At 34.5% G+C, this 26,110-nt stretch overlaps 1 protein-coding gene and 1 non-coding gene across 2 annotated transcripts; one reads left to right on the forward strand and one right to left on the reverse strand.

Annotated features, from left to right (window-relative positions):
* Positions 1-18,889: 18,889 nt before the first annotated feature.
* Positions 18,890-21,597, forward strand: LOC117570893 (odorant receptor 56a). The gene is made up of 7 exons (XM_034252795.2): positions 18,890-18,932; positions 18,999-19,312; positions 19,363-19,793; positions 19,853-20,068; positions 20,123-20,224; positions 21,086-21,238; positions 21,301-21,597. Exons 2-7 carry the CDS (start codon positions 19,006-19,008, stop codon positions 21,355-21,357), a joined length of 1,266 nt encoding a protein of 421 aa, XP_034108686.1. The 5' UTR covers positions 18,890-18,932; positions 18,999-19,005; the 3' UTR covers positions 21,358-21,597.
* Positions 21,598-22,988: 1,391 nt separating this feature from the next.
* On the reverse strand, positions 22,989-23,060 carry Trnad-guc (transfer RNA aspartic acid (anticodon GUC)). The gene has a single exon. It is a non-coding gene; the product is annotated as a tRNA-Asp (tRNA).
* Positions 23,061-26,110: the final 3,050 nt, after the last annotated feature.

Here is a 26,110-nt window from a genome sequence, read left to right on the forward strand (position 1 = left end):
TTCTAAAATTACAACAAATTTAATGAACAGGGTGTTGAACATTAGTAGAAAAAAATTATTTTTGGAGTAGTTAATTGCAAACATTTTTAAGATAACTCACTATAAGAACTGATTTAAAAATTTTTTGAACTAAAATTATTAATTATTTAGCAAATTCGATATAAGTTCATACTAGACAGTTGAGTTAAAGTATTTTATTTTCGAACTTTGTATTTATCGCTAAAATTATTGTAACGTTCCTTAATCGGGTTTCTTGACGACACTACGAAACTTTCATTATAGCCCAGAAAAGTATTTTGTATTAATATTAAATTTTATAATGTTTATAAACTCAAATATATAATTTAGTTCTAATTGAATACCTGCTTAGAAATGACGTTACTGTTTACGAAAAAGCAATACAATCCTATTCAACGTTTTGTAAAAAAAATACGAAAACAAGTAAGAAAGTTACAGTCGAGTGTGCTCGACTGTGAGATACTCGCTACCCTTTTTTAATAAGGGCAAAATATTGCGGTATTATTTTTAAAATATACCGAAAATACTAAAAAATAACAAAAATATACCAAATGGTATGTTTGGTATATCGATACAGCACACCATTCAAAATATACCATAGACGGCACAATGTACCAGATTGTCGGCCAAAGAAACTAAGAGCCCTAGTAAGTAGGCGCTTTTGCCCATACAAAAGTATTTCTTTAATAACTTCCACAATTTTTATCTGATCGCAACAAAATTTTCAGGAATCATAACTACTATATTAATTATAGTATATACTCTAGCTTTAAATTTACGCTTGTTATTCGATTTTGATTTTTTTTGATTTGCGGGGGCGTGGCAAAAAAAACAAACTTGATCTGCGTGCAAACACAACAATTGCTGTCGAAAAAAAATTATTGCTCTATCTCTTATAGTCTCTGAGATCTAGGTGTTCATACGGACAGACGGACAGACACACAGACGGACAGACGGACATGGCTATATCGTCTCGGCTGTTGACGCTGATCAAGAATATATATACTTCATAGGGTCGGAGATGCCTCCTTCTACCTGTTACATACATTTCCTGCCGGCACAAAGTTATAATACCCTTCTACCCTATGGGTAGCGGGTATAATTACTTCATAACGCTCTGGATTTATGTCATTGTATGCATGGTCATTCTTAAATTAAAACTATTTATTTATGTAGAATTCTTATTTGTTCTCTAACAAAAGCTTTATCAAAAAAATAACTAACATCAGTTTAAATTTCGAGGTCTGGAAGCAACTAACTAGGAACAAATTTTAGCAGAAAACTTCTAAGAACATTCGAAGCAGATGGCGACAGTTGCTAAATTTGATTTCCTCAATTATCTAATATTTTCGCTTTAGTCTTGTAACTTTCACAAACTCCAATATTTAGTGCAGTTTTTTCATTTAAGCTACTTATTGGCATTCTGCTAACGTCCAACGGATGGCGCCACTGTGTAAAAAAATACGCTTAGTACTTTTGAACATTCTGTTGGTTTGGTTGTCAGTAGAGTACTTGGAGAACATTGCGGAGCATCTGTAAAATGTGAACAATTTAATTATTTCCGAACGCTTGCTGAAGTCAAACAGAATGCTCATAAAATCATAGCCACAGGCAACAATCTCAATCGAATTGGCCAGGACCGGGACACTTCGATGCTGTTGCTATTTGCTGTTATTCTTGTTGTTATCAGAGGGCATACAAAGTTTTGTTGATAAATAGACAAACGATGCTTTCACAGCTTGTGGGCAGTCTGTTTGCCATTTTTCGGGCCATCTTCTATTATTATAACGAAGAATTTTTAATTTGTGCATTGTAAAAATATTTATTGAAACCGAAAAACGCCGAAAGGCACTGAAAACTTGGTACGACCCAAGCGAGAAACACGAGAACGAAGATGGCAAGCAAATAATGCGAAAGAAAAACAAACTAAAATTTAAAATCAGTAAAATACCCTTGGCAACTCGAACTTTAATTTTGAGACGAAGATGCCAAAGAATAAGTAAGTAAGAAGCCTACAGTAGAATGGGATGCCCGTTACCCATTTTCAACAAATGCAAAACAATGCGGTATTTTTTTAAAATGACTGAATGAACATATACTGAAAAGTACTAAAATATACCAAAAGCTATATTTCGTATATCGATATACTATAACATTTAAAATCATAAAGACTCAAGAATAATAATAATAATAAACAATAAAAGTAAAAAAACGAAGTCTTATTTTTAAAATAGACTTAATTACTGAACAAAATACTGAAATATACCGAAGGCTGTATTTGATATAACGATTTACTAATTCATTTAAAATGTACCATGTTATAAATACTCTAGATATAAAAAAAAACTAGCTCTATGTTCAAAATAACGTTTGCTATTCGATTTTCTTCGACTTATTGGGTCGCTCTATGTAAATACGAGTAAGTTGTTAGTGTCAAAGCAAATAACATTGAAGTTGCCAAAACTAAAATTTAAATACAATTAGATATCAAATACATAATATACCAATATATTCGTTTAATTTAATTTGATTTGTTAAATTGCGATGCATAAGATAAAGCATTACTTGTGATTATTACCAAGCATGAGGTTAGCCTGTGGATCCTTGAAGAGTGCGCAATGTCAGAGTAATCAACCTGAGCCAACCCTTTTCCTTTGCAGTCAGTAATAGCCACTGAAACCTAGGCAAACAAATTGAATGAAATCAACTCGTTAAAAAGTAAATAACTCTGATGAATGGCTGAAGTACACAAAGCGCTAACTGTAAAGTTCAGGTAACCCCGCAGGTGGAAGCGGCTTCTACTCTGCGCCTGCTGTTGCTGCTGCTGCTGTTGCTCCTTCTGGTAGTCAATTGAAAATGAAATACAAATAAAAATGCAAACAACGGCGTCCCCCAAACGCATTGCCTACATACAAATGCTGGCTAAGCAGAGAGTCAGACATCCCAGACATCCTGGCAGGCCGGCAAGCTGGCAGGCTGGAAGGCTGGCAGGATATGCCGCTGACGTCGTCTGGACTCGTTTGCAAGACCGGTCGAGGAAATTAGTAGAGTAGGATTGCAGGACAACTGCTTACAATGTGGCATTGCATACACAAAAGAAATTGAAAATGTTGAAAATGTATAAAAGGAAATAGGCTGTAAGCAGCCGCAAGGAAACTGGCTCCAAACTGCAGTCAGCTGAGTATCCTTGCCAGCGACTGTTTTTTTCCTCCCACTTTTCACATTCATCGATGAACTTTCAATAATAAAACTTTAGCTTTTTTTAGCAACTTTTTTGAGAGAGATATATGTATATATTCCCATAGACTCGTCGAAAGCCCCATTCGTGCAGTCAGTTTTTCAACTTTCAAGGATATGACATTGAATTGCATCATGGCAACTAACTGAAGTGTCCTGCAGTTAGGCTGCAAAAAAAAAAAAAAAAAAAAAAAAAAATAGGAAAAACAAAAACTTGCCACCCTCCGGAAGCGACATTTGAGTTGGACCAAGTTTTTTATTTTCCTTACTTTTTTTAACTTGTTGAAAAACATTTTTTATTGCAAAAATGTCGAGAGAGCATATGCCTGATTAGTAGTAGGCGAAGCTTGCTATTGAAATCAATAGACAAAAATTCTTTATAAAGCACAAAATAGGCAAATCGACAATTGAGTTAAAGTGGCATCAATCCCGAAATGTTGACTGCAATTCGGACTTACATTTTTGCTTAAACTTAAACTTAATATTAATTTTGCCATAGATTCTTCCATTACGTTTACCTAACTAAACAATAATTTTATTAATACCGAATATTTTTTTATATATTAATTTTTAAGACTTCTGTGCGTGTCTTTTATTTATTTCTTATTAGTGTTTCTTTATTGCACAGTGCTGCAAACTTAAAAAAAAACTATCGAATAAATGCTTAGCGTATTGATATATCTTATTTACTATTATTTAATGCGTATATTACTAACATACTACAAAACTTTGTTAGTCAACATTTGAAAAAAATATTTACAAAAAATGTAAAAATATGCTGAGTAATGGATGAGTAGTTATGCATTTTCTTAAACTATCTAAATGTATGTTAGTTCTGCTCGCTTTTATTACAAACAAATACTTTTTATATAGTTTAATTTAAAGACTTTTGTGTCTTTTATTCAGTCCTTAACAGTGCTACCAATTCAAACGAATAATAGGAAAGTTGCTTAAACTATCGATATATCTTATTTACTAATACGTATACTACTTCCATACTACCTGACTTTATAAATAAATAATTTCAAATCTTAACTAAAAACGTATATATATTATATATGCTGATTATAGACCTACTCAATATTTTTATTTATATCAATTATTATACGTATTTCTTAAATTTAAAGACCATGGTTATGAGTCTCTTTAATTCATTCCTTTTCGGAGAGCTGTCATCGACTACTTCTTGCACAGTACTGCCGAGTTGGCCTAATCAAACAAACTATCAAATAAGTTCCTCAACTATCGTTACAACTTACATATTTAGAATCCCTAAACATTTAAAGATATACTATTTACAGAATACAACATGCTGAATAATAAATAATCAGTTTTTTAATTTACTCTATATTCACCTACCAAAAATATATTTTCGTTAGTAACAAATAATTTGTTTATATTTTAAGATGAACGCCCAAAAAGATTTTAATGATTAAAGACTTGATGCATTAATATTTCGAAATATGCACCAAAAAGGCAGAAATTTGCTGCATATACATTAATGTATTTGCATGCACACCTCGTAAAGTTAATTACATTCCAGGAACATGCGGTAAACAAATCCCATCATCGAGATTCCATACGCACCTTGGCAACAAACTTTTCGCCGCTATTGTTGACAATTGGCAGCAACGCAGCTAGAAACTGAGAGAACATAACTGGGAACTGGGAAGCTGGGAACTAACAGCTATAAGCTTGGGGCTCCTGTTGCAGTCAGTCATCTTCAGCTGGAGCAGGGTTTATTAAAAGCTAAATAGTGAGGTTGTTGCCATTTCTGTTGCTGCTGCTGCTGCTGCCGGTGATGCTGATGCCAATGGCAAATACAGGAAATATGCATAAATGAAGCCAACAACGAACAGGCAGGCAGATAGAGAGAGAGAGAGAGAGAGAGAGAACTCAGTTCCAAACACACACAATCTTGCAAAAACCCATGGCCCAAGTCAAAACCCATTCAACAACAGTTTCGCATAATTGTAAATTCAAGTGGAAATGAATGAATTTACGCTGAACTCGACAGAAAATACCAACGAGCAAATGCGAATATTCCTGGAGCCACCATAACTCCTCCCTCTCTCCCTTACTCTATATACTCTGACTTAACATCCTTTTCCCTACTTCTGCACCCTTTCGTTGCCTTCCGTCGTGTTGGCCGTAAACAGGTAACAGGTAGCGATAACCATACTGCCATTGCCACGGCATTGCTAACGGTAACGTTTCCCAATGGCGCCCCAAAACTCTTCAGCTCCCCGACTCTATTTGCACACCTCCCCACCCAAAACAATATGGCGACGCTGTCGCCGTCACCGTCGCTGTTGCTGCTACTGCTGTTGTTGCTGTCCCAGTCCCAGACTCGGAGTCGTAGTCGGAGTCGCGCCCCGAGAATCACGTTGCCTGCATATTTTCATTCATTCATTTCAACGTCAACGTCTGATGACGACTCCAAAGTTATGGAATGCATAACGTTCTCTGGCCTCTCCTCATTTTTTTCTATATAATACTAGAGTTGGGTATTACGGTATTGTCACCCGCGTTGTTCTGTACATAGATTTGTCATCGCTAAGAAAATATTCACTGTAGCCTAGAAATAACTCCAAGGCGATCGTAAACAAACTCAAACAAAATTATAATAATTAAAACAAAAATCAGTCATTTATTGCTAATAATTCTAATAATACTTTTAGTCTTCCAACCCAAAATAATAAAAAAGGCATCCTATTCATAGAAATTATAAACAGTATTTTAGAAAACATTCGATAAATATACATAATAAAAAATATTAATTGAATAAATGATTAAACGAATATGAATAGCATTATTATATAGTATTGTAGATAATCAGCCATATTTACTTTTATACATTATATCATAGAGCATTCAGTATTCGCTTTACCGAGATCGTTGGGTAGAAACAGATTTTTTCGCTATATGCATGAGTATATTCCTTACCCCCTGCAAGAGCAACAGCATTTGAATGTTGTGCTTGTCGTTGCTTTGCCCTTCAAGTATTTACGCCTTTATTTATTTAACATTTCAATTGCATATTTTCGCACAAAAGCGCGTGCCGCTTCAGTGTCAATGGCTTTAGCTATGGGTTGCCCACAAAAGGGTTCGGAATCATGTGGTCTGGCATCACTCACAAAAATATTTCTTGGAGTCCTGCACGTCTCCTCAAGGCATGGCAGATGTGAAATGTCCAAAGACCAAAGCGTTGCACTCGACTACGTGTTGCAGTTGAACAAGCGAATTTGCCCCTCTCAAAGGGTTGGATCCCTCCTCCCACAACTAAAGAAAATCCATCAAGTGTTAAAGAGTTGATCTCCAAGACGTTTGCAAAATCATAAGTTTATTTTAGGAGAAATATTCATTTCATTTTTTCATTTTGTATAGCAATAAAACTATAATAGAAGCTAACAATATTTAATATAATACTTAATAATATATCATAAGCTAATAATAATAATAAAAATAATATGTATTTGTACAATATTTTCATATATTCTACGATATTCATTAAATTGAATAAATAAAATAGATTTAAAATATATTTGATATAGAAAACAATTTTAAAAGACAACAAAAAGTATAATAGATAATACATTTAATATTCAATGATACCAAAACCAATTGAATGTAATATATAATATAACAATATTTCAATAAATAAAATTAATTTAACGTATAAGAATATATGTATATTTGATCACGAAAATAATGTTGTAAAACAAAAATTAGTATCATATATGTCTTTATCAATTAGGAAAAACATTTTGTAATACAACAATTAGTTTTTATTTATTTGTATGAAATGGCAATGTTATTTGCCACTGTTGAATATATAATTATATTGCGAAATAAATAAAATATAATTTATTTATTTTATTTTTACATTTTTTTTTGCAAATAATAAAAGTTATGCTTCCGGCAATAAATATTCGCAAATAATTATTCTCATGATACTTTTGTTACAATATCAATCGTAAAATTATGTTAAGCCAATATTTCGGCAAAATCTTTTTAGAGAAGTGATATTTTTGAATTTTGCTATAATATTAAATTAATATTAAAATATATTTTAAATTTCGAAGCTGTATATTATAAACGTTGAGTTCCAATATTTTAATATTCAATTAGGTAAAGAATAACAATATAAATTAAATCAATATCTATAAATGTATTACAACTAAACATTTCTGATAATTAATTAATTAAAAAAGTTTAACAAAATTTTCTTTTCCTCTGCAGTGTATTGTATCTTTTTTATGGAGCATACAATATTAATCAATAAATATGAATGTTCGTGATGACTTTGAAGCGCAGTTCAAACATTATAACTATGGAAGTGTTTATCTTTGGGACTTTTTGTGTCCATAGCAAACAGGCGGAAGTTCGCCCCAAACAAAATGATAGATACAGAGATACTACATATATCATTCAGCCTCCTTCCATGCACAAATTGAGAGCAATTTCCACAGTCGCCTGAAAGTATGTGACATAAAATGCGTTTTTCTTACGTTTTTGATGCTTTTAGTTGAGCTGCTGCTGCTGCTGTTGATGCTGCTGTTGCTGGTGGTGACATCAATTGTTATTGTTGGGCAAACAAAAGCCATTGGCAAATCCAAATACATTTGCCTACCAGCCCGATATCTGTAAGTAGGAGAATATCTAGTATCTAGTATCGAGTATGTCTGCATGTCATTGAAGATAAAGTAGCTCAGGACGCCATCGAAGATTGATGGTTTGCCAGAGTCTAAATGATACCTGATTGAGTGTGAGGCTGACTCTGACTTTAAGTCTTCGTCAGGGTGTGCATATGTTGTGTTCCCCTGACGAATTCCCCTCCCCCCAACCACCGCCCTCTTGATACATGCATACCTCTTACCTTTAAGTGTCATTTTGTGTTCTCGACACGCATTTTTGTAGAGCGTTGCTCAAAAAGTTTTTGATGTTCCAGACACGCGCTGGCAAAAATGTTTTGCCTGCTGTTTGATATGCTGACACTGAGTGTGATAAATGGTGACAAGTTTGTAGGCCAATTTGCTAACTAAACCAAACTAGCAGGCGCCTCACAAGCTGCTGCAAGTTCTTAAGTTTTTCTTTTTTTTCGTCTTCGTCTTCGTTTTTTTTGTGCTCGCTCTATGCGGCTGCTGGCTAAAGTGAGAGCCACGCCCACTCTGCGCCCGGCCTGAGATCATCAATTGTGCGCACAATTAGCTCCCCGGGTCAAAAATGAAATGCTGTGTTGTGTAACATTTTAGCCATCATCAGGAACAGCAACAGCGACAGCAACAGCAATAGCAACAGAGACGGCAACTTGAAGCTTATTTCACAGTTGACTTGGCTTGAGTTGCGCTTTCTAACGGTTCCGCTGCTGCGCTTAACGTGGCTTCTTGACTTTGGCCCCGCAGCGATTGTCGTAATTTTCGCGCCATCAATTTGAAATTACTTGTAGAGCATTTTGCGATCCGCTCCACACTCTGAATTACATGCTTCATTTCGCCAAACGAACTGCAGCTGGCCAACAACCAACAACCAACAACCAGCAACCAAACAGCCAACAACAAGCTATATAGATAGATTGCCTGGCCAGGTGAGCTATGTGGCTGGAATGCAGCTCAGTTTTGCATAAGTAGCGCAAATGTTATGCATCTTAAGTAAAGTCCATTCAATTGCCAACATCAAACCAGCCACAACTACAAGTGCTCTAAGTGACGTAATTGTCGATAAATAGAAGAATATTTTGCCATCCTCACATCGATTCTGCTAGCGTGACTTTTACATTTGTAACATCTAATTAAGGAGCGATATCTCAGGCTTAAGGCATTAAATAAAGCGTGAGATTATGCTAAGTAATTGGTGAATATATGAAGTGATTTTGTCCAAGAGGCTGATTGATTAATCATCATTTTACATATTTAAAATCTATCGAAACCAGTTGACTATGCAGCTTATCAAATTATTTTTATTTATGCTCAAATTATGCCTTGATTAATAATTAGTTAAATATATTCAAACCACACATTGACAGTTTTCAGTCCATTTAAACATTTGTATTTAAACTATAATTAAGCTATGAAATAAAGTGACTAGGGAAATATATTTAAACCAATTTTTATGTAGATTCTTTCCAATCATATAATGTTATCCAGTTTAACTTTTTTAGATCTTATAATTTTCCTCATATATGTATATGGATAATTCTCTGGTCGAATTTGTCGTGACAAACACTATTTACATAAACAAAAATTTTCAAAATAGGTAAAGTTTATCTCTGACTTAGCATTATATTTAAAACTAGGATTGATTTTAGGAACACTCTGTGTCTTACGATAAAAGATATGAAATCGTTAATTTTATGGTTTGCTCACGAATTCGTTCAATTAATTTAAAACTTTTTTGTAGCTCTAATTAAAGTGACAATCAGGAACTATATGATTCAAAGAGAGAGAAAAAAATCTAGGTTGAAAAAGCTTTGATTTAAGATTTCTTCTTAAAAAGAACAATCTTGAAATAAGATTTTTAGATTGAAACAATATTGAATCAAAACTTGTATGCTAAATTTGCATTTTAAGATTAAAAACATCTTATATTATCATTTAAATATTGATTAACGATTTTGTTTTTGATTTTTGCGCGTTTTTTCTTTCAATTCATCTTACCTTAAAATAATTTAATGTTTTAGTATATTTTTTCACTTTAGATAGTACCGCACGCAACATTTTCGACATAAAGTTACCCATATATATTTTTAAAATTATAATAAAAATTACTCACTATAAGAAAAACAGTTATTAGCATAGTCACAATTATGCACAATGCCAACAAATTGCTTTAAAGCAAACATATATTTATGTTGTTTTCCTAAAGAATAAATAAATAATCGTGCTCGAAGTAAATCTAACATACTCGGATTCAAATTTCAATAATGTTGATTTATCTTTATTATTTGTCTCTGCAATCTGCATAATTGCATTAAGCATTAAAAAGCTATTCCAATAGAATATTATTTAATTAAATTATCAAAAATAATGTGGGTTATAATACATTCCATACAAATTATATTATTAAATGCACCATTCACCTATTGAATCATAAATATGTTGATCTGCAATCTAATCTATCTCAGTCTCTGAAGCACAGTGTCTCTCTGTCTTCTCAAAGAAAATATAATATTTCTTTAAAATAATTTTTTTAATTAAGTCAAATAACAAATATTTGTCATAGTCGTTCTCATAGTTACACTTTGTACTAAGGGATATTTCTGTAGGGGTTTGCCAAAGAGCTAAGCCAGTGCTCTGGCAGCTTCTTCCGTCTTAAACTCCCTATGTCTTGGACTTATCTGCCCCGTTGAAGAAGTCAGAATTTATGCCAACAGCTAAGGGAACGACAGGCCAGCGACCCAGCAAAGGAAAGCAAAGCAACGCAACGCAAAAGCCCCTTTCACACCTCTTCTCCCTCCTCATTGAAGCTGACCCCTTTGCGCAGCTGAACAAAAAATAAAAATAGAAAAAAAACTGCATTCATCTGTCCGGACGCATAATGCTCGTAGCAAGTACAAACAGTGGCATGCCTCTTGGGATTGAGATTGGGGCTGAGAATGGAAATGGAAATGGAAGAGGGAAGAGGGAAGTAGAAGCGAGTATGGGTTATAATATGTACTTGGGAGCGTATTTTACGCTCGCGACTACTTTTTACTTTTCTTTAACATTATTTTGCACTTTTCAATTAAAAAGTGTGCGCCATCGCCTTCCTTCTATGACGCACGCAGTCGCCGCCTCCAGCCAGCCAGCAGCGTCGTCAGGGCCAGGGCTACGAGTGGGTGGCAAGACGGGAGATAGGCTGGGAGGGAAAGAAGGCAGACAACTATGGCAAAAGGGCGAAAGTAACCCCAAAAGCTGATAAAAGCAAGTAACCAGGCAGCCAGGCAGCCAGCTCGCAAACCAGCTGCCATAATTATAATTTCTTAATGCAAATAAAAACTCGGTGCTGATTTTCAACTTGCGCTCTGGACGTCTACGTGTGGGTGTAGCTCTATGTGTGAGTATGCGTTTGAACTGGCAATTTTATGTATGTATATGTATGGGTAATATATGTGTGAGCAGTCTTCCCGTAGCCAGAAGCAACCACAATGTAAGCATTATGGAGTTTTACTCATTTGTTTCAATGCTCTAACCAAATGCGTACTCTGAACTTCATTGAAATCTTGGCTATTTATCTATAATAACTTTTTATTCTATTATGTATGTATTTTGATAGGCTAACTATATAACACTTAATCAATAGTACATTTTTGCAAGCTCTAGGTTTAGTTCAAGTCTACATAATGCATTTCAATATCAATCTACTTATTAGTAAACTATACTTTACACTATAGTATAGTAATCTATTTTATAATTTTTAATTTAACCAAATGCGTACTGAACACTCCAAACTCTATGGATGTCTTGGCAATTTATCTATAAAATCTTTTTATTCTATTATCTATTAAGATAAATAACTGTATAACGTTTAGCTTTTTTATTCGAAAGCCATAGGTTTATTTCAAGGCCACCTCAATTCCACATCAATTTACTTATATAAGTATAAATTTATATTTTATAATTTTCAATTTACCCAAATGCGTACTCGGTAATTTATCTACTTATTTTTTAATTCTACTTTAAATTATGCTATGTTAAGAAATAACTTCACTTCACGAATAGTAATTCGCAAGCTAAAAGTTTATGTCAATGTAATTCAATATAAATATACTTATACTATATAATATATCTCATGTGGAGTACAATATAATAGTATATTTCATTATTTATAATTCAATCAGCTTTCAAATTGCTTTGACACTCATTTTTGTACTGAAGAAAATATCATAAAAATGCATTTTAACAGTTTCTTTTGATATTTTTTCCAGAGCAAATTAAATGCACAAAATTTTGTGCCTTGTACATTTGCATAGGCATCAAAAGTGTCGCTGTGTCATTATATTAATTTATTTTTGAAAAATTTAAGAATTTCACTTAATAACCTATGTTTTTAATTTACGGTTTTATTTAATTTTGTTCTGTTTAGCATAACTTAAGATAACAATTTTATGAATCAAAGTATATTTCAAAAATAAATTTAGAAGTGTTTACATAACCTTGTTGTTATTCAACAGTAGCCATTGAAATTAAAAAGAGTCGAATTTTCACAATAAGTTGTTTTATAGAGCATCTGCTTGGCTGTAGATACCCTGCATTGCTTTTACAATACTAAAAGTACTACAGCAAAGGGTTACGAAAAAAGGAAGAAGCAATTCAGTGTTCTGTGCTCCGCTGGCTTTGCAGTAGAAGGCGCCGGCTTTATGTTCTGCTCATTGTGGGCAGCAGAAAGAACAAATAAACATGCATAGTTTATGAATGAAATGAAAAGCGGCTGGTAACCGGCCAATGGACAAATACTCGTACTTATTTAAGCGCTTGGCTTTTCAGCACTCTATGGGCTATGGGCTTACAGGGCGTATAATTAATATTAAATGTTATACTTATAAATTAAATAAAAATGTGAATGGAGCAAGGGACAAGCTGCAAGCAACAACAACAAAGAAAAAGAAGAATGAAACTTTGACTCTTGTGCAGAATTCTTGCAAGGATTGATGACTATGGCTGTCAAGTTTATTGCCAACGACACGTACACACACACACACTCATACACCCGGAACACACAACACTCGTTATAAATGTGTGTTTGCCAAGTTTGACTTGAACTGGGAGCTGAGCTAGCGCCACTTCCGCTGTGCGGAAAAATGCTTTTGATTTGATTTTCACCAAATGTCAACTTGACGTCACGTCGCCAGCAACGGACGTTGACGTCGGCAGAGACGCCGACGACGACGGCGACGTTGACGTTGACGCTGGCGTTGTCGCCGCCTTTGTTGTGCCGTTTCAACTGCATGATTTATTGTTTTGATGAAATTGCGTGTAAACAATTTAGTGGCTGGTTGGCGCTCCCCCCCCCCCTGCTTATTCCCCACTGTCCTTGCCTGCACCACACAAACGTTGAGATGTGGCGGACCCACTCAGCCCCCCCTTGGCGCTTTAAGTTTATGAACTTTTGAAACAGTTGATTTAAGGTTAAATATAACAATATTTCATGGCCAAAATGAGGACGTACGACCAACTTCTGGCTCTAAGTTTTTCGCGTCTACATTTCCCGAATGAGCCATGAAAATGTTTCTGTAGCTCGTTTAAATACTTATATCATAAAACTCTGTCCATAATGATGGCGCAAAGTATCTTTCTCTCGACTTCTCGACTGCGTAAAATTTGACAATGAAATATCCTGCAAATGTCATTTATGAAAATCCTTAATAGTGCTATCAATGCTTGTGAAAGAGATGTACTTGCATTTGTATTAACATTTATTATTTATTTACAATCTTGCAAATGATTTCAAGTAATCTATCGTTGTACCGACTATCCACAGGAAAACCATTTAATATATCGTAAAACGGGCTGCAGCCGTCGGTCCTTCATTGCTATTGTTTGGTATATTTTGATACATACGATAATAGTATTATAACATTATACCATATATATCCTTTGGTATATTGTACTCTATGATATATTCGATAATAGTATTATAACACTTTTTGGTATATTTTCGTATTTGTTGGTTTATTAAATTAGTATATTTTAAGAGATGTTATTACCACACTTTTCAACATTTTTGAAAATGATTATAAAAGAGAGTTTTTGTTATGTTTGCACGCAAATCAAGTTTGAAACTTTGGCCACGCCCACTTCAAACCCCTCAAAATATCAAAAATCTAAGCTCGCAAATTTTGGTATAGACAATTATACATAAGTAAAGTATTTATGATTCCTGAGAATTTGATTGCAATCGGATAAAAATTGTAAAAACAATATTGTAATGGCAATAAAACGAATACTGCAAACTGGTCTTAATTGCTTTGGCTGACAATGTGGTACATTATTCTATGACATATTTCAAATGTAGTATTATGTCAATATACCAAATATCTATCTGGAATATTTTAAAATGAATACCGCACTGTTTTGCTTTTATTCACAATGAGTAAAGGGTATCTCACTACTTTCCTACTTGTTTGTGACTTAGCTTATGACATTTCTTGAACCAATAATAAAATAATAATGTTTGATCACTAGATTTTCTGTGCCACAAGCAAAAAAAAAATTAGAATTATGGTTTATACCTGTAACATTTATTCCTGGTAGAAATCTATTTTATTTGAAAATGTTCAGTTTAAATACAAAATATATTTATATATGTATAGTAGCATAAGATAAATTTCTCAGCGCAGTCTTTGATAAACCTATAAAATCCTCTTCAAAAAGTTAGTGTATAATAAAGAATATATATATATGACTTTAATATATCTTAAACCTAACAAATTGCACTACAAAATAACAAAACAAGAAGAAATGCGTGTTCTGAAAAACAAACTGAGTTCAATCTTATTGGTTGTTTGTGCGATTCGCTTTGAGCACATTCCTTGCCATTTGATGCGCTTTAGGAAATGAAGTAAAATGTGATATTGGAATTCCAATGCTTACCAAATACGAACAGTTGGCATTAAACAATTGCAAAGTTGTAAAGTCTTGACCGCAAATCCCACTGAAAAGTCAAAGCCACAGAAACTGCACATGTCTTCCCGGCAAGCAGAGGGAGGAGGGGAGCCCCTCCAAACATAGTTAACACTTAGCTGAGCAAAGTTATGTGGCACTTTAAGCAGTGGCCAATGGCAATGCGAATGCATTGGTAAAACTGCACGCACTATCGGGTGCAATTTTGAGTTGCAATAAATATGCCATAACAATAACTAAAACCAACTAATATCCGATTACTGGCTAAGGCAAAGTGGAAATGTAGCGTGAAAAGCTGCAAGCCAATTCAGACATGTGTGTGTGTGTGGGAGTGTGTGAATGTGTTTGTGTGTGTGTGTGTAGCATCATTTTGCCAAACATGAAACAAATGCATAAGTAAATACCAGAAACGAGTGACTTTCAATATCCTTACAGGCTTATTGCTCACAGCAAATTTCACGCCAACATAGCACAACGAAAGGGAGACAGAGAGAAAGGGTGAGCGGAAGATAGGGAGAGCAAGAGCAAATGCGAATGCATTTACACATTTGCAAACACAAGCATAAACACCAAACAGAACAGAACAGACAGTTGCAAACATGCAACATACAAATATGCGTACAGGAGCAGCAGCAGGGACAGCAGAGAATGAAAAGGGGAAGGATGAGGAGGTAGAGGAAGGGGAAGGGGAGGGCAATTGGTGGCTCCTTGTGGCAGTTGGAGCGTGTCTAGAGCAGAGAGAGCGTCTGAAGCATTTCAATGCTAGATTCAGTTTTGGGTCTGCTTCGAATGCTGCTGTTGCTGCTTTCTATTTGAAGCCATGTCTGAGTGCGTTTGGCTAGAACGCATTTACGTTTATTGCATTTGTAAATTATTCACACAAGGATATTAAATGCAAATTGTGATATAGAACGCACTCGCACTCAGCTACGGCTATGGCTACGACTACGACGAGCCACAGATACAATATCCGTTAGCTACCCAATATCATCTGCCCAATATACTCTCTTGCATTCACAATGTATCCTCGGTCTCTCTTTCGTATTCTATGCTTTGCATTTTTCTGAATGTTTTGTCCACTTTTGCCTTGCGCAAATGCAAATATGAAACGCAACGAATCTCATTTCATTTAATACCATTAACGAGTTCAATAGCTCATGTGTATTAGGGACACTCGAGTTCGACAGTTGAGTTAGCAAGCTGAGCAGCTTTTGACAAATCACTCAACAAATTGCCAATTGCCAATTGCAATGCACCACTGACAAAGTCAGTCAAGTTAACTACAGGTAACTACAAAGGAACTCGGATTGAATACCAATTTGTGTTGCCTCCAAACGATTGCACACGTAAAGAGTTTCAGCTAAATGCCAGCAGTTTAAAAACTTGTATGTATGTTATAGTGTATTTGAATTTATTCCACCAAAAATACGATAATAAATTCCTTAAGAACTATGACTGCTCCTCTCACCGTAGCTAACGTTTTAACTATAAAGAAACAGATTACTAAAAATTCAAACTAAACTCCATTAAAATTCTTATACTACATACTGCATTATTGCTGCAAAAGACTTTACGATTTTTTGGAGCACTAAAATATAAAATACTTTTTTTTTATTTTTTTAATAAGTTCATTTTATGTCTTTAAATTAAATTAAATTATAAATATAAGAGCGAGAGCTCTTTTCGATCGATTTTCGATAAAGTTTTTCATCGTAATGGTTAACATAAAATAAATAAAATGTTATGTTACATTATAGACGTAATAATAGATGCAATTTCGTATTTTTAAAAATTCGTTTCACAATATTAATTTGTTTGCTTGTATCAATATTTATATTTGTGAAATATATAATATATATAGTTCTTACTATATTTAAAAGGTTTAAAATTCCCTCTAAAGTTATAAAATATATCGAATACAGTTCCTAGAAAATTCATTGCGCAATTTTTACAAGTTTTGAAATGGTTTAATTATAAATGAAATTCGAATTAGTCTACAAATTCGCTTCACAATTTTATTTGGCATCTCATAATGTGTTTTCTTGAATCTATGTTAGTAATGTCAATTCTTAAATCATATTTATGAAGTAAAGGAAAGATTATATTTCGAATACAATAGTGACAATAAATGTGCACTAATTTTCTATTGGATAATTCTTTCCAATATTAAGTTTTAAATAAACAAATATTTATACATTAATCATATGACTAATAAAAGAAATGAAATGTGTCTGGCAAATTCGTTGCACACTTTTCTTTCCCGTCACATAATGTGTTTGCTTAAGTCTATGTTAGTAATGTCATTTCTATAATTATATTTATGTTGTAAAGGAAAGATTCTGTCACCCCCGCTTCAGTTGTATCCAGCTCCCTAGTTCACTTTAAAATGTTGTTCTTAACTTGAAATTAGATTTGCATGTTATGCTCGCTGGCACCTTTTTGCCAAAAACTTTGTCCACATTCTGCCAGCCAGCCAGTCAGTTAGTGTAACCCAGCTGAACTAAAGTATCTAAACAAAAGTGTAATGTCAAATGGTTTTAGTGCAGAGGAACATGCATGCGAGAGTTGAATTTCGTTAGTGAAATTCAACTTTATGAACTTTTCCACAGGCTCTTTTTGGATGCAGGTTTTTAGTTTTACCTCTGCCTGACATGTTTCTGACAATATTTGCTGTAAATGTAATTGGCCCAAGGTTAATTGACAGTCAGTCTGCTTAAGGCGTGATAATGGCAAGAGCTGATTCAATGCTTAAACTGAAATGGAATAGTACTATATTTTGTATTGCAATACTACATAATTGTAAATAGAATTTCCATTTGAAATGTGAGACAAATATATATTTATAACCTCTACCCGTGATGTAAAAAGGTATTATAGCATGTACCGGAGGGAAATGTAAGTAACAAGCAAATGGAGTCATATTCCACCCTATAAATAGTATATTGATATATCTGAAGTATCTTTTTAGTATATTTATTTAATAGGGTTTTAAAATGTGCGGCATTAATCTAAAAATATGACAATTGATTATACCAAATACTATAATATACGGAAGACTATATCTGGTATATCAATATACTATTACATTCCATAGACTCTTTTTAGGTGCAGGTTTTAGTTTTACCTGACAATGTTTGCTGTAAATGAAATTGGCCTAAGGTTAATTGACAGTCAGTCTGCTTAAGGCGTGATAATGGTAAGAGATGATTCAATGCTTTAATTTAAATGGAATTGTTTTATTTGTAATAATTTATCTCTAAAGAATTACAATTTGAAATATGAAACAAATATATTTATACCCACTACCCGTTGGGTAGAAGGGTATTATAAGATGTGACGGATACATAGTATATTGATATACCATACGTAATTTTGGAATATTTATTTAGTAAATTTTACAAATATGTGCCATTATTCTTAAAATTGTTGAATTAGAGTACCAAAAACACTAAAAATAAACCGACGACTATTTCTGGTATAAAAATATACTATTACATTCAAAATACTCCATATCATCCTGTGATCAGTCTTTTTTCTTACCTTTTTTAACAATTGATAACGGGTATCTCTCTTTTTTGTTTAAGTTGTAGTTTTGTGATAAAATAAAGATATCCTCTATTCGAATTCTAAATAATTTTGGATTGAATTTTAATCAAATCATTATGTGTTGTATTATTTCAGTGCTTTATTTACCTTCTTTATTGTGTGAAGTATCCAAATATTGCATGTCTACTTAAAATGTCTAAAATTAATATAAATATAATATTTGAATAATAATGGAAGTCATTTTGACATGCTGCCGCCCTCAAAATAAACTCAAACATATACTGCATGCTCGAATTTACATTCAAATAACACTCCTTTCAACCTTAAGCAGTATTTAAGTGATTGTTAATATGATAATTGTACAATTTGCCATTTGCAGTGAGGAGAACTGTAACATCTGTCAACCAAAATACTTGACAGAAGGCAGGAAATAATAGCCATTAAATGACAATTACATACCAAGTATTTGACCATGCCATTTTCAGCACCTTAGAAATTCAAATTGCTGTCCACTTAACCATTCGACTGGAGGTAAATACACAATTACGAATATATTGTGGGTATAAATATCCAAACATTTGGCCTTTGCTGTCACAGTCTCAGAATGTTTAAGGTGAAGGAGTTGCAGCTGTCTCCGGACATCTTTGAGAATCCGCTCTTTCGCATGCACCTGCATTGCTTTCAATGGTACGGCTATGTGGCATCCACAGAGCAATCTCATCCCTGGTTCTCCTTGATACGTTGCATCGTCTTTACTGCATCGATTTGGATAAGTTGTGCCTTGATGTTGACGCGCGTTTTCCTCTCCGGCAGCTATGAGAATCTGAGTGTTGGTGCCACAAGTTGGGCCACCGCAGTGCAATACTTTGCCGTGTCGATTGCCACACTCAATGCGTACATGCAACGTGAACGTAAGTAGTTCACTCTATAATACAATCGGGATACTATTATGCCACTTCAGGTGTCGTGTTTATGCTGCGCCAGGCACACGCCGATCTGCAGGCCTTCAAGTTGCAGGCTGATGATCAGGAACTGGAGCTGTTGGACTCCACTCAGCGATATCTGCGTACCATAACCATGATGCTGTGGGTGCCCTCGGTGGTAGCTGGTTTGATGGCCTGGTCGGACTGTATTTATCGCACCATCTTCTTGCCACAAACCGTTTTCAATGCGGCCGCCGTGCATCGCGGCGAGGCGCAACCCATTCTGCTGTTCAAGCTCTTCCCCTTTGCCGATCTTTGCGATAACTTTTTTATCGGCTATTTGGGTCCGTGGTATGCTCTTGGCCTGGGCATCACCACAATTCCCCTGTGGCACACCTTCATCACGTGCCTCATGAAGTACATAACCCTCAAGCTGCAAATACTCAACAAGCGAGTGATTGCCATGGATGTGAGTGAGATGAAAGTGCATTCGAATATGTAATTCCATAATCTGTAATTAATGCCTAGATAACTCGCATGAAACCCGATCTGGTGGTGCAACATTTAACCCCAGCTGAACTCAACCTCTGGCGTTTGCGACTCTGCAAGCAATTCGTCGAGGAGCAACTCAGAATTCGGCAGTTTGTCCATGAATTACAGCAACTCATTCGCGTCCCAGTTTTCGCCGATTTCATCATCTTCTCGGTTCTCATGTGCTTTCTATTCTTTGCCCTCACCGTGGGCGTAAGTAACTTCTCATTCACTCAAAAAGCATTAACTTGAATCATCTTATTGCAGGTGCCTAGTAAAATGGATTATTCGTTCATGTTTATTTATCTTTTTGTTATGGCTGCAATATTGTGGATCTATCATTGGCATGCTACCTTAATCGTTGAATGCGTAAGTCTCAAATTGAACTTGAATATTTTTCAACTAAGTCTAGTTTTAAATTAAGACAACGGATAGTTCTTTTTTACTTAGTAGAGACATAAGTTGTGGTTAAAAAGAATAAATTTTAATTGTCGCTTAATTTTTATAAGTTTTCTTTAATTGGTTAGATTATTTTAAGTAAATTTAGAGCTTATACTAATATGCATACATTTAAAAGTGTTGCTCACGAAAAAACAAACAATATGTACCTATTTATTAAACGAAACGAACTGAATAAGTTATTCTTTATCATTTCTTAGTGTTCAGTTCTTCGATTTTGAGTGTTAGTTATTTTTGTTCATTTGATTAGGCTCTCTATTGGTGCTTTCAGGTTTTCGTTCATAATTTATATATTATGTAAACTATTAATGATAGTATTATTAGTCTTCAGTTTAGACTAAAATTTGTGATTTTATTGACTTTTATTGAATGCCAAAAAGTATGCAATATAATACAATGTTATATCAACTGCATGTTATGTTAAACTTTATAAGAAATCTGTTAAAGAGCGACTAGCTGTAAATTTATTATGAATTTCTTTTGTACGCTTCTCGTAATCTTGTTTCACTTAAAAAAGTAGATTCTAAATTTTGCTTCTACTTATAAGAAAGTTCAAGAATACAAACTAATTGAATGAGTTAATAAATAATCTCTAAAAGATTATCTTAAGTGTCACATCTCTAATTTTAATGGAGTGATAATTAAACAGGCAATCAATTAAGCTTAAGGACATTCTCGCTTACATAAAACCCAGTTTTAGTATTCAACATTTATGTAATCCATATTTCTGTCCAAATACTTATTCAATTATTCATTTCGTTTAATTTACAGAAAGACGATTTGGCGTTTGCTTGCTATGCATGCGATTGGTATAACTTTGATGTGCCGGTGCAGAAAAGATTGCTCTTCATGATGCAACACACACAGAGGCCAATGAAGATGCGCGCCTTGTTGGTCGACATGAATCTGAAAACCTTTCTAGATGTAAGTATATACCCTACATATTAATAGATAGAAAATATTATATTATAATTATAATCCCACAGATCGTGCGAGGCGCGTACAGTTATTTCAATTTACTGCGTGGCACGCATTCGTATTAGAGATGCATTAGAAACTTTGTAGATGCTTTCCCGTAGTGGTGCCACTTGGCTAATCAAATGCCGCAACGCTTGTCAACTCGTCGTTTGGCTAACATGACAGTTAACATGGCTTGCAATTCATTTAAGCGTATAAAAAGTGTAGGAAGCGAGTTGAAAGACTGACGACGAGTTGGCAAAATGCTAAACCATTTTACAGCGCAAATAAACGTGATGCTTGCTACTCAAAAGCCAATGCCAGTAACAAGCAACATCATTTATCACTTTTGAGCTAAGTAAAGTAAAGTCCTGGCAACAGGATGTCAGGCGCATTGTATGTTTTATTGTTAAAATTGTATTCCTTTACCAATGGATATAAAACGATTTTCACAGTTTCGCTTTTTTCCTCTTTTTTGTTGTACTTAACCGTTCCAGTAAGTATTCACATGCCACAGCCAGAGCTCCCCTTCCTCTCCTCCCACCTCACCAGGCATCACATCATTTTCCTGCTTGAGTTCTAATTGTCTGGGGGGTTTGCGAGACTGAATTTATGCGTCTGCTCTACAAGAGTATTGAAAATGGTCAAAATACATCAAACCACCACCAAAAAACTAACCGAATCGACCGAATTGTTATACCCTTGGGTGTATTTTTTAATAATATTAAGAGTATAGACAAAGGGCATAAACCGCACCACACTCGAAACAAACACAAACAACAACACAACTCTGGCTGCCAATGAAAAACCAACCAACAACAATAATAAACACGCATATTGTTGCGGTTGTTGCGCGTCCCTTGGATCGGGGATCGGGGATCGGGGATTATGACCAAAGTGGCTAAATGGCTGACAAAGGCGCACGCCAAAAAGTGACTGTCTCTTCCGTCTGCCATGCGAGTGTCTGATACAATGTCTCTCGAATGGAACAACAAAAAAATGCAGATACTAATGAGTATTAATGGGTTCAGGCCTCGACGCAGGTACATGCACAAAACAAAGGGGTGTGTGTGAGTGTGTAGAGGGGGATACCAACTAGACCTAAACAGCGTCAAAAGGGTTGTTCTACAGTCGCTGATACGCATCTGTGAAACGCGTGCTGTTCACATTGAAGAAATCCAAACACATTTATAGTTCAAATTTGTTGGCTTGTTCTCTTCGCTTAGATTAAGGCTGACTACATAAAAACATCTATCTTTAAAATCCAAAAAGTTTTTAGAGAGTGTATTTGGTGATAAATAAAATAAAACATTCACATTTACTGAAACTAATATGAATGAGATTTCAAAAGAATTTTATAGTTAACTCTTTGAATTAGACTATTCGATTCAATGTACCCTTCTATAATTCATATTCAATTTCTGAATTCACACTACCTTTAAAATTAAAATAAAATAGAAACACATGCTTATTTAATTACACTTTAGTATTGGCAACACTTATGCAGAAGAATTATTAGCGGCAATTGAAAAAAAACAACACAGATAAAACGTCTAGCTGAACCATTAGAAACTAGACCAAGTAAACATGTACTGCCTGTTGTCTTTTTCATAAAAATGGAATCGATATTAGTATTTTTATATTTCAAAAACTAGCTAAAAAATTAAAAAATGTACATTAGTACAAAAATTTAAAAACAAAAAAAAATTCACAATCACTCCCCGACGGGGAATTGAACCCCGGTCTCCCGCGTGACAGGCGGGGATACTAACCACTATACTATCGAGGATTGTTGACATCGGATTGCTAAAACACTGTTTTCTCATGCTTGCTTGTTCATAGTTGCTTGTAGTGTAGCTTGTGAATTGAATTCGACACGCTGACTTTAAAAATCTATAAATAGACAAATGAAACCGAATCGTACCGCATAACCAATTGTTGCCATCTGTTGCGGGGCTATTTTTAGCAATATTGGCAAATTTTTTATGGTCTTGGCAAAGCAACGTGGCAGCACGTTTTTTGATTATTTATGATATTACACAACGCACGAGTAATGGATGTTCATTAAATACAATGAATGTCATGCACTCCCCCCTTCCTTAACATATATGAATGTAGTACTTATATTCATGCTCATGCTTATAAAGTGCAACCCTCGCTGCGCTGCCGCCCTTGAGATGTGCCATTAGTCACCCTATTTTTCAGTTTTTGCGGGCAAAAAAATTAAAATTTGCCATAAAGCAAATTTTGCACACATGTAATGAATATTTTCCATTAGAAGACGACGTTTCTTTGATTGTGTAACCAGAAGAACGAATGCAATATGCACATATTGAAAACTTTTACAGAGTTCATGAATTTAAAAAATGTATTATTAAAATTTACTATTTTTTTTAAATAAAAAATAGATGTACATACAATGTAAATGCTTTAAGCACTAAGGAAAAAACTTTGAGTTCCAAGGAATTTCCGCAAGTTGAATGCAGAGTTCGTAAATCAGTCAAATCCCACATCCACGTTGGCAAAGGCATGAAAAAATGTCGAAATAAAAAAAAGAAGGTAAGAGATTCTTGGAAAAGAGTCGGTCAACTATTTGCCGAGTAGTTTGTTGAGTTTCTAATGTGTCCCTTTCATTCGATCCGACTAAATATTTCACAGGCTACGTGTCTAATTCAAAGAGAAACGAACCAACCGAACCCAGAAGAAGTTAAGCGAGGGCGTTGTTGGTGTTTGGATGGGAGAAGGGGAATGAAGGGGGGCAGTCAAAAGGGCGGGGTCAGTTGACGCTGTTGTTTTCATAAGCTGTTGTTGTTGTTGCATTTGTTGTTTTGGCATGTTTATTGCACTGTCAACGGCAATGCATGAAAACTTTTAGTTAGCCAAGTTAGTGGCTGTTCTTCAATGTTGGTGACAAACCCCTTCCCACGTTGCACCCTCTTCTGTAGCATCGAGACCGTAACTGTTAATGTGTTTGAAGTCAAATTGTTTTCAGTCACGTGACCGGCAACAACAACAATAACAACTGCGAACACACAACAACTTTATCCATGATTAATCAGTTGCAGTTTAAATTTGTACTACGGTAATATTGTATTTTAAATGCAGTTTGTTGCTTTTGGGCTGGCTAACAAATGCGTGTGTTGACTATTTAGCCAAGCTTCACTGCACTGCACATTTCTGGCCAACAGATGTCCTCGTTAATATCAAAGCTACAACTTCATTTTAATAGCGTTGGCCAACAAATCGCCGTGCGTTAATTATGTTTAATAACCAGAATATGCGTAACAGCTGTTGGCCAAGTGTTTTAGCGCGTGTCGCTTTAACTATGCCTCATAAATGTTTAATGGCCTAAACACTTAAGCCGAACCAAGGGCCTAGAGCTAATTACGAACAATTCAATTATAACTCCAAATTAATTAAAATGTATTTTAATTGTTAAATGTATTTCAATTCATGAGTTATTCATTAGAATGTTACTATACTTAAAAAATGTTCAAATTTTCTTAAAAAGCTTAAATTAAATAATGACTGAATTACTTAAAATACCTTAAATGTAAGCTCAAAAAGACTCTCAAATGAAGAAGAGAAACTATACATATTGTTTTTCACAACAAACCAGAAAACAAAATTTTTTTAGAAATTATTTTAAAACTTTTATAATAAAAAAACAGGAATTAGTTTTCAATTTTTATAAAATCAAGTTCAAACACAAGGTATTTTTAAATGCAGTGTATTATAAATATTTAAAAACATTCACAATTGACTATTAACATTTCATCTGATTCATCAAATGTCAAGAGTAAGAGTTATATCCTATATTGATAAGAAACATATAAATGTCATTCACAATTATTATTATATATTTTTTTTCAAGAAAATATGATTTCGTATAATTTTTGATAAACTTTCTGAAAACTATAGAAGAAAATCATAAAAATCTATATTTAAACATCAATGTAACTTATAATGATTACGGACTCTGGAATATATGGTATAGTAAGTATAACAGACTGTCTTTATCAAGTGTTGACAACTCTTCCATGTTCGCTTTTATGCCAGAGAGACAGACAAGTGGATCAGGGCCCAAATTGCAATTTGGTATTTTCTTGTTTTTCTCATTTTCGATTTTTGAAAAGGAAAAACACAAACTGTTTTCATTTGCCCGTTTTTGAATGCGCTTTTTAATTTAATTTTCGTAGGCAGTCGATGTCGATGGCGCCACCGCCGCGGCATGCACTTCAAACACATACACACACACATTACACATACACATACACAGCAACAACACGAACAACAACATCATCTCTCTCAGCTTACAAAAGCGCAGTCGAGCACCCAAAACCGAAAACCCAAACTCAGGCCCAGGCGCAAGCTCAAACCACATGGGCGCCCGCTTTCATGCGCTTCGTTTAGCAAAGTGGATGTTAAGTGTGTTTTTTTTTTTTTTTTTTTTTTTTTTTTTTTTTTTTTTTTTTTTTAAAAACTCAATCTATATATTTTATTCAAACAGTTGTCCATTATATATAATACATATATATAGTTGTGTGTTTTTTAAATTTAGACTAAGTATGTTATTGCGCCATTCTACTGTCCCCCCTGGGACTACCAATAAAGTATTACTTCAGGAGGGAGTAGAGCCTTAACGGCTCGCATCAGAGTTACGCACTTTTTCTTGGCGTCTGAGCTCCTTCATGACAGTGCTTGCCATTTTTTTCCACCGCATCCCAATTATCGGCGTTTGCCAACATTAGTGGCACCATCCTATCTGGAGATAGGGACTCGCCCAGCACCTCTTCGGCTTCTCTTCTTTCCCTTTCAAACCTGGGGCAGGCGAAGATG

Source organism: Drosophila albomicans, chromosome 3, assembly GCF_009650485.2.
Source record: "Drosophila albomicans strain 15112-1751.03 chromosome 3, ASM965048v2, whole genome shotgun sequence".
NCBI lineage: Eukaryota > Metazoa > Arthropoda > Insecta > Diptera > Drosophilidae > Drosophila > Drosophila albomicans.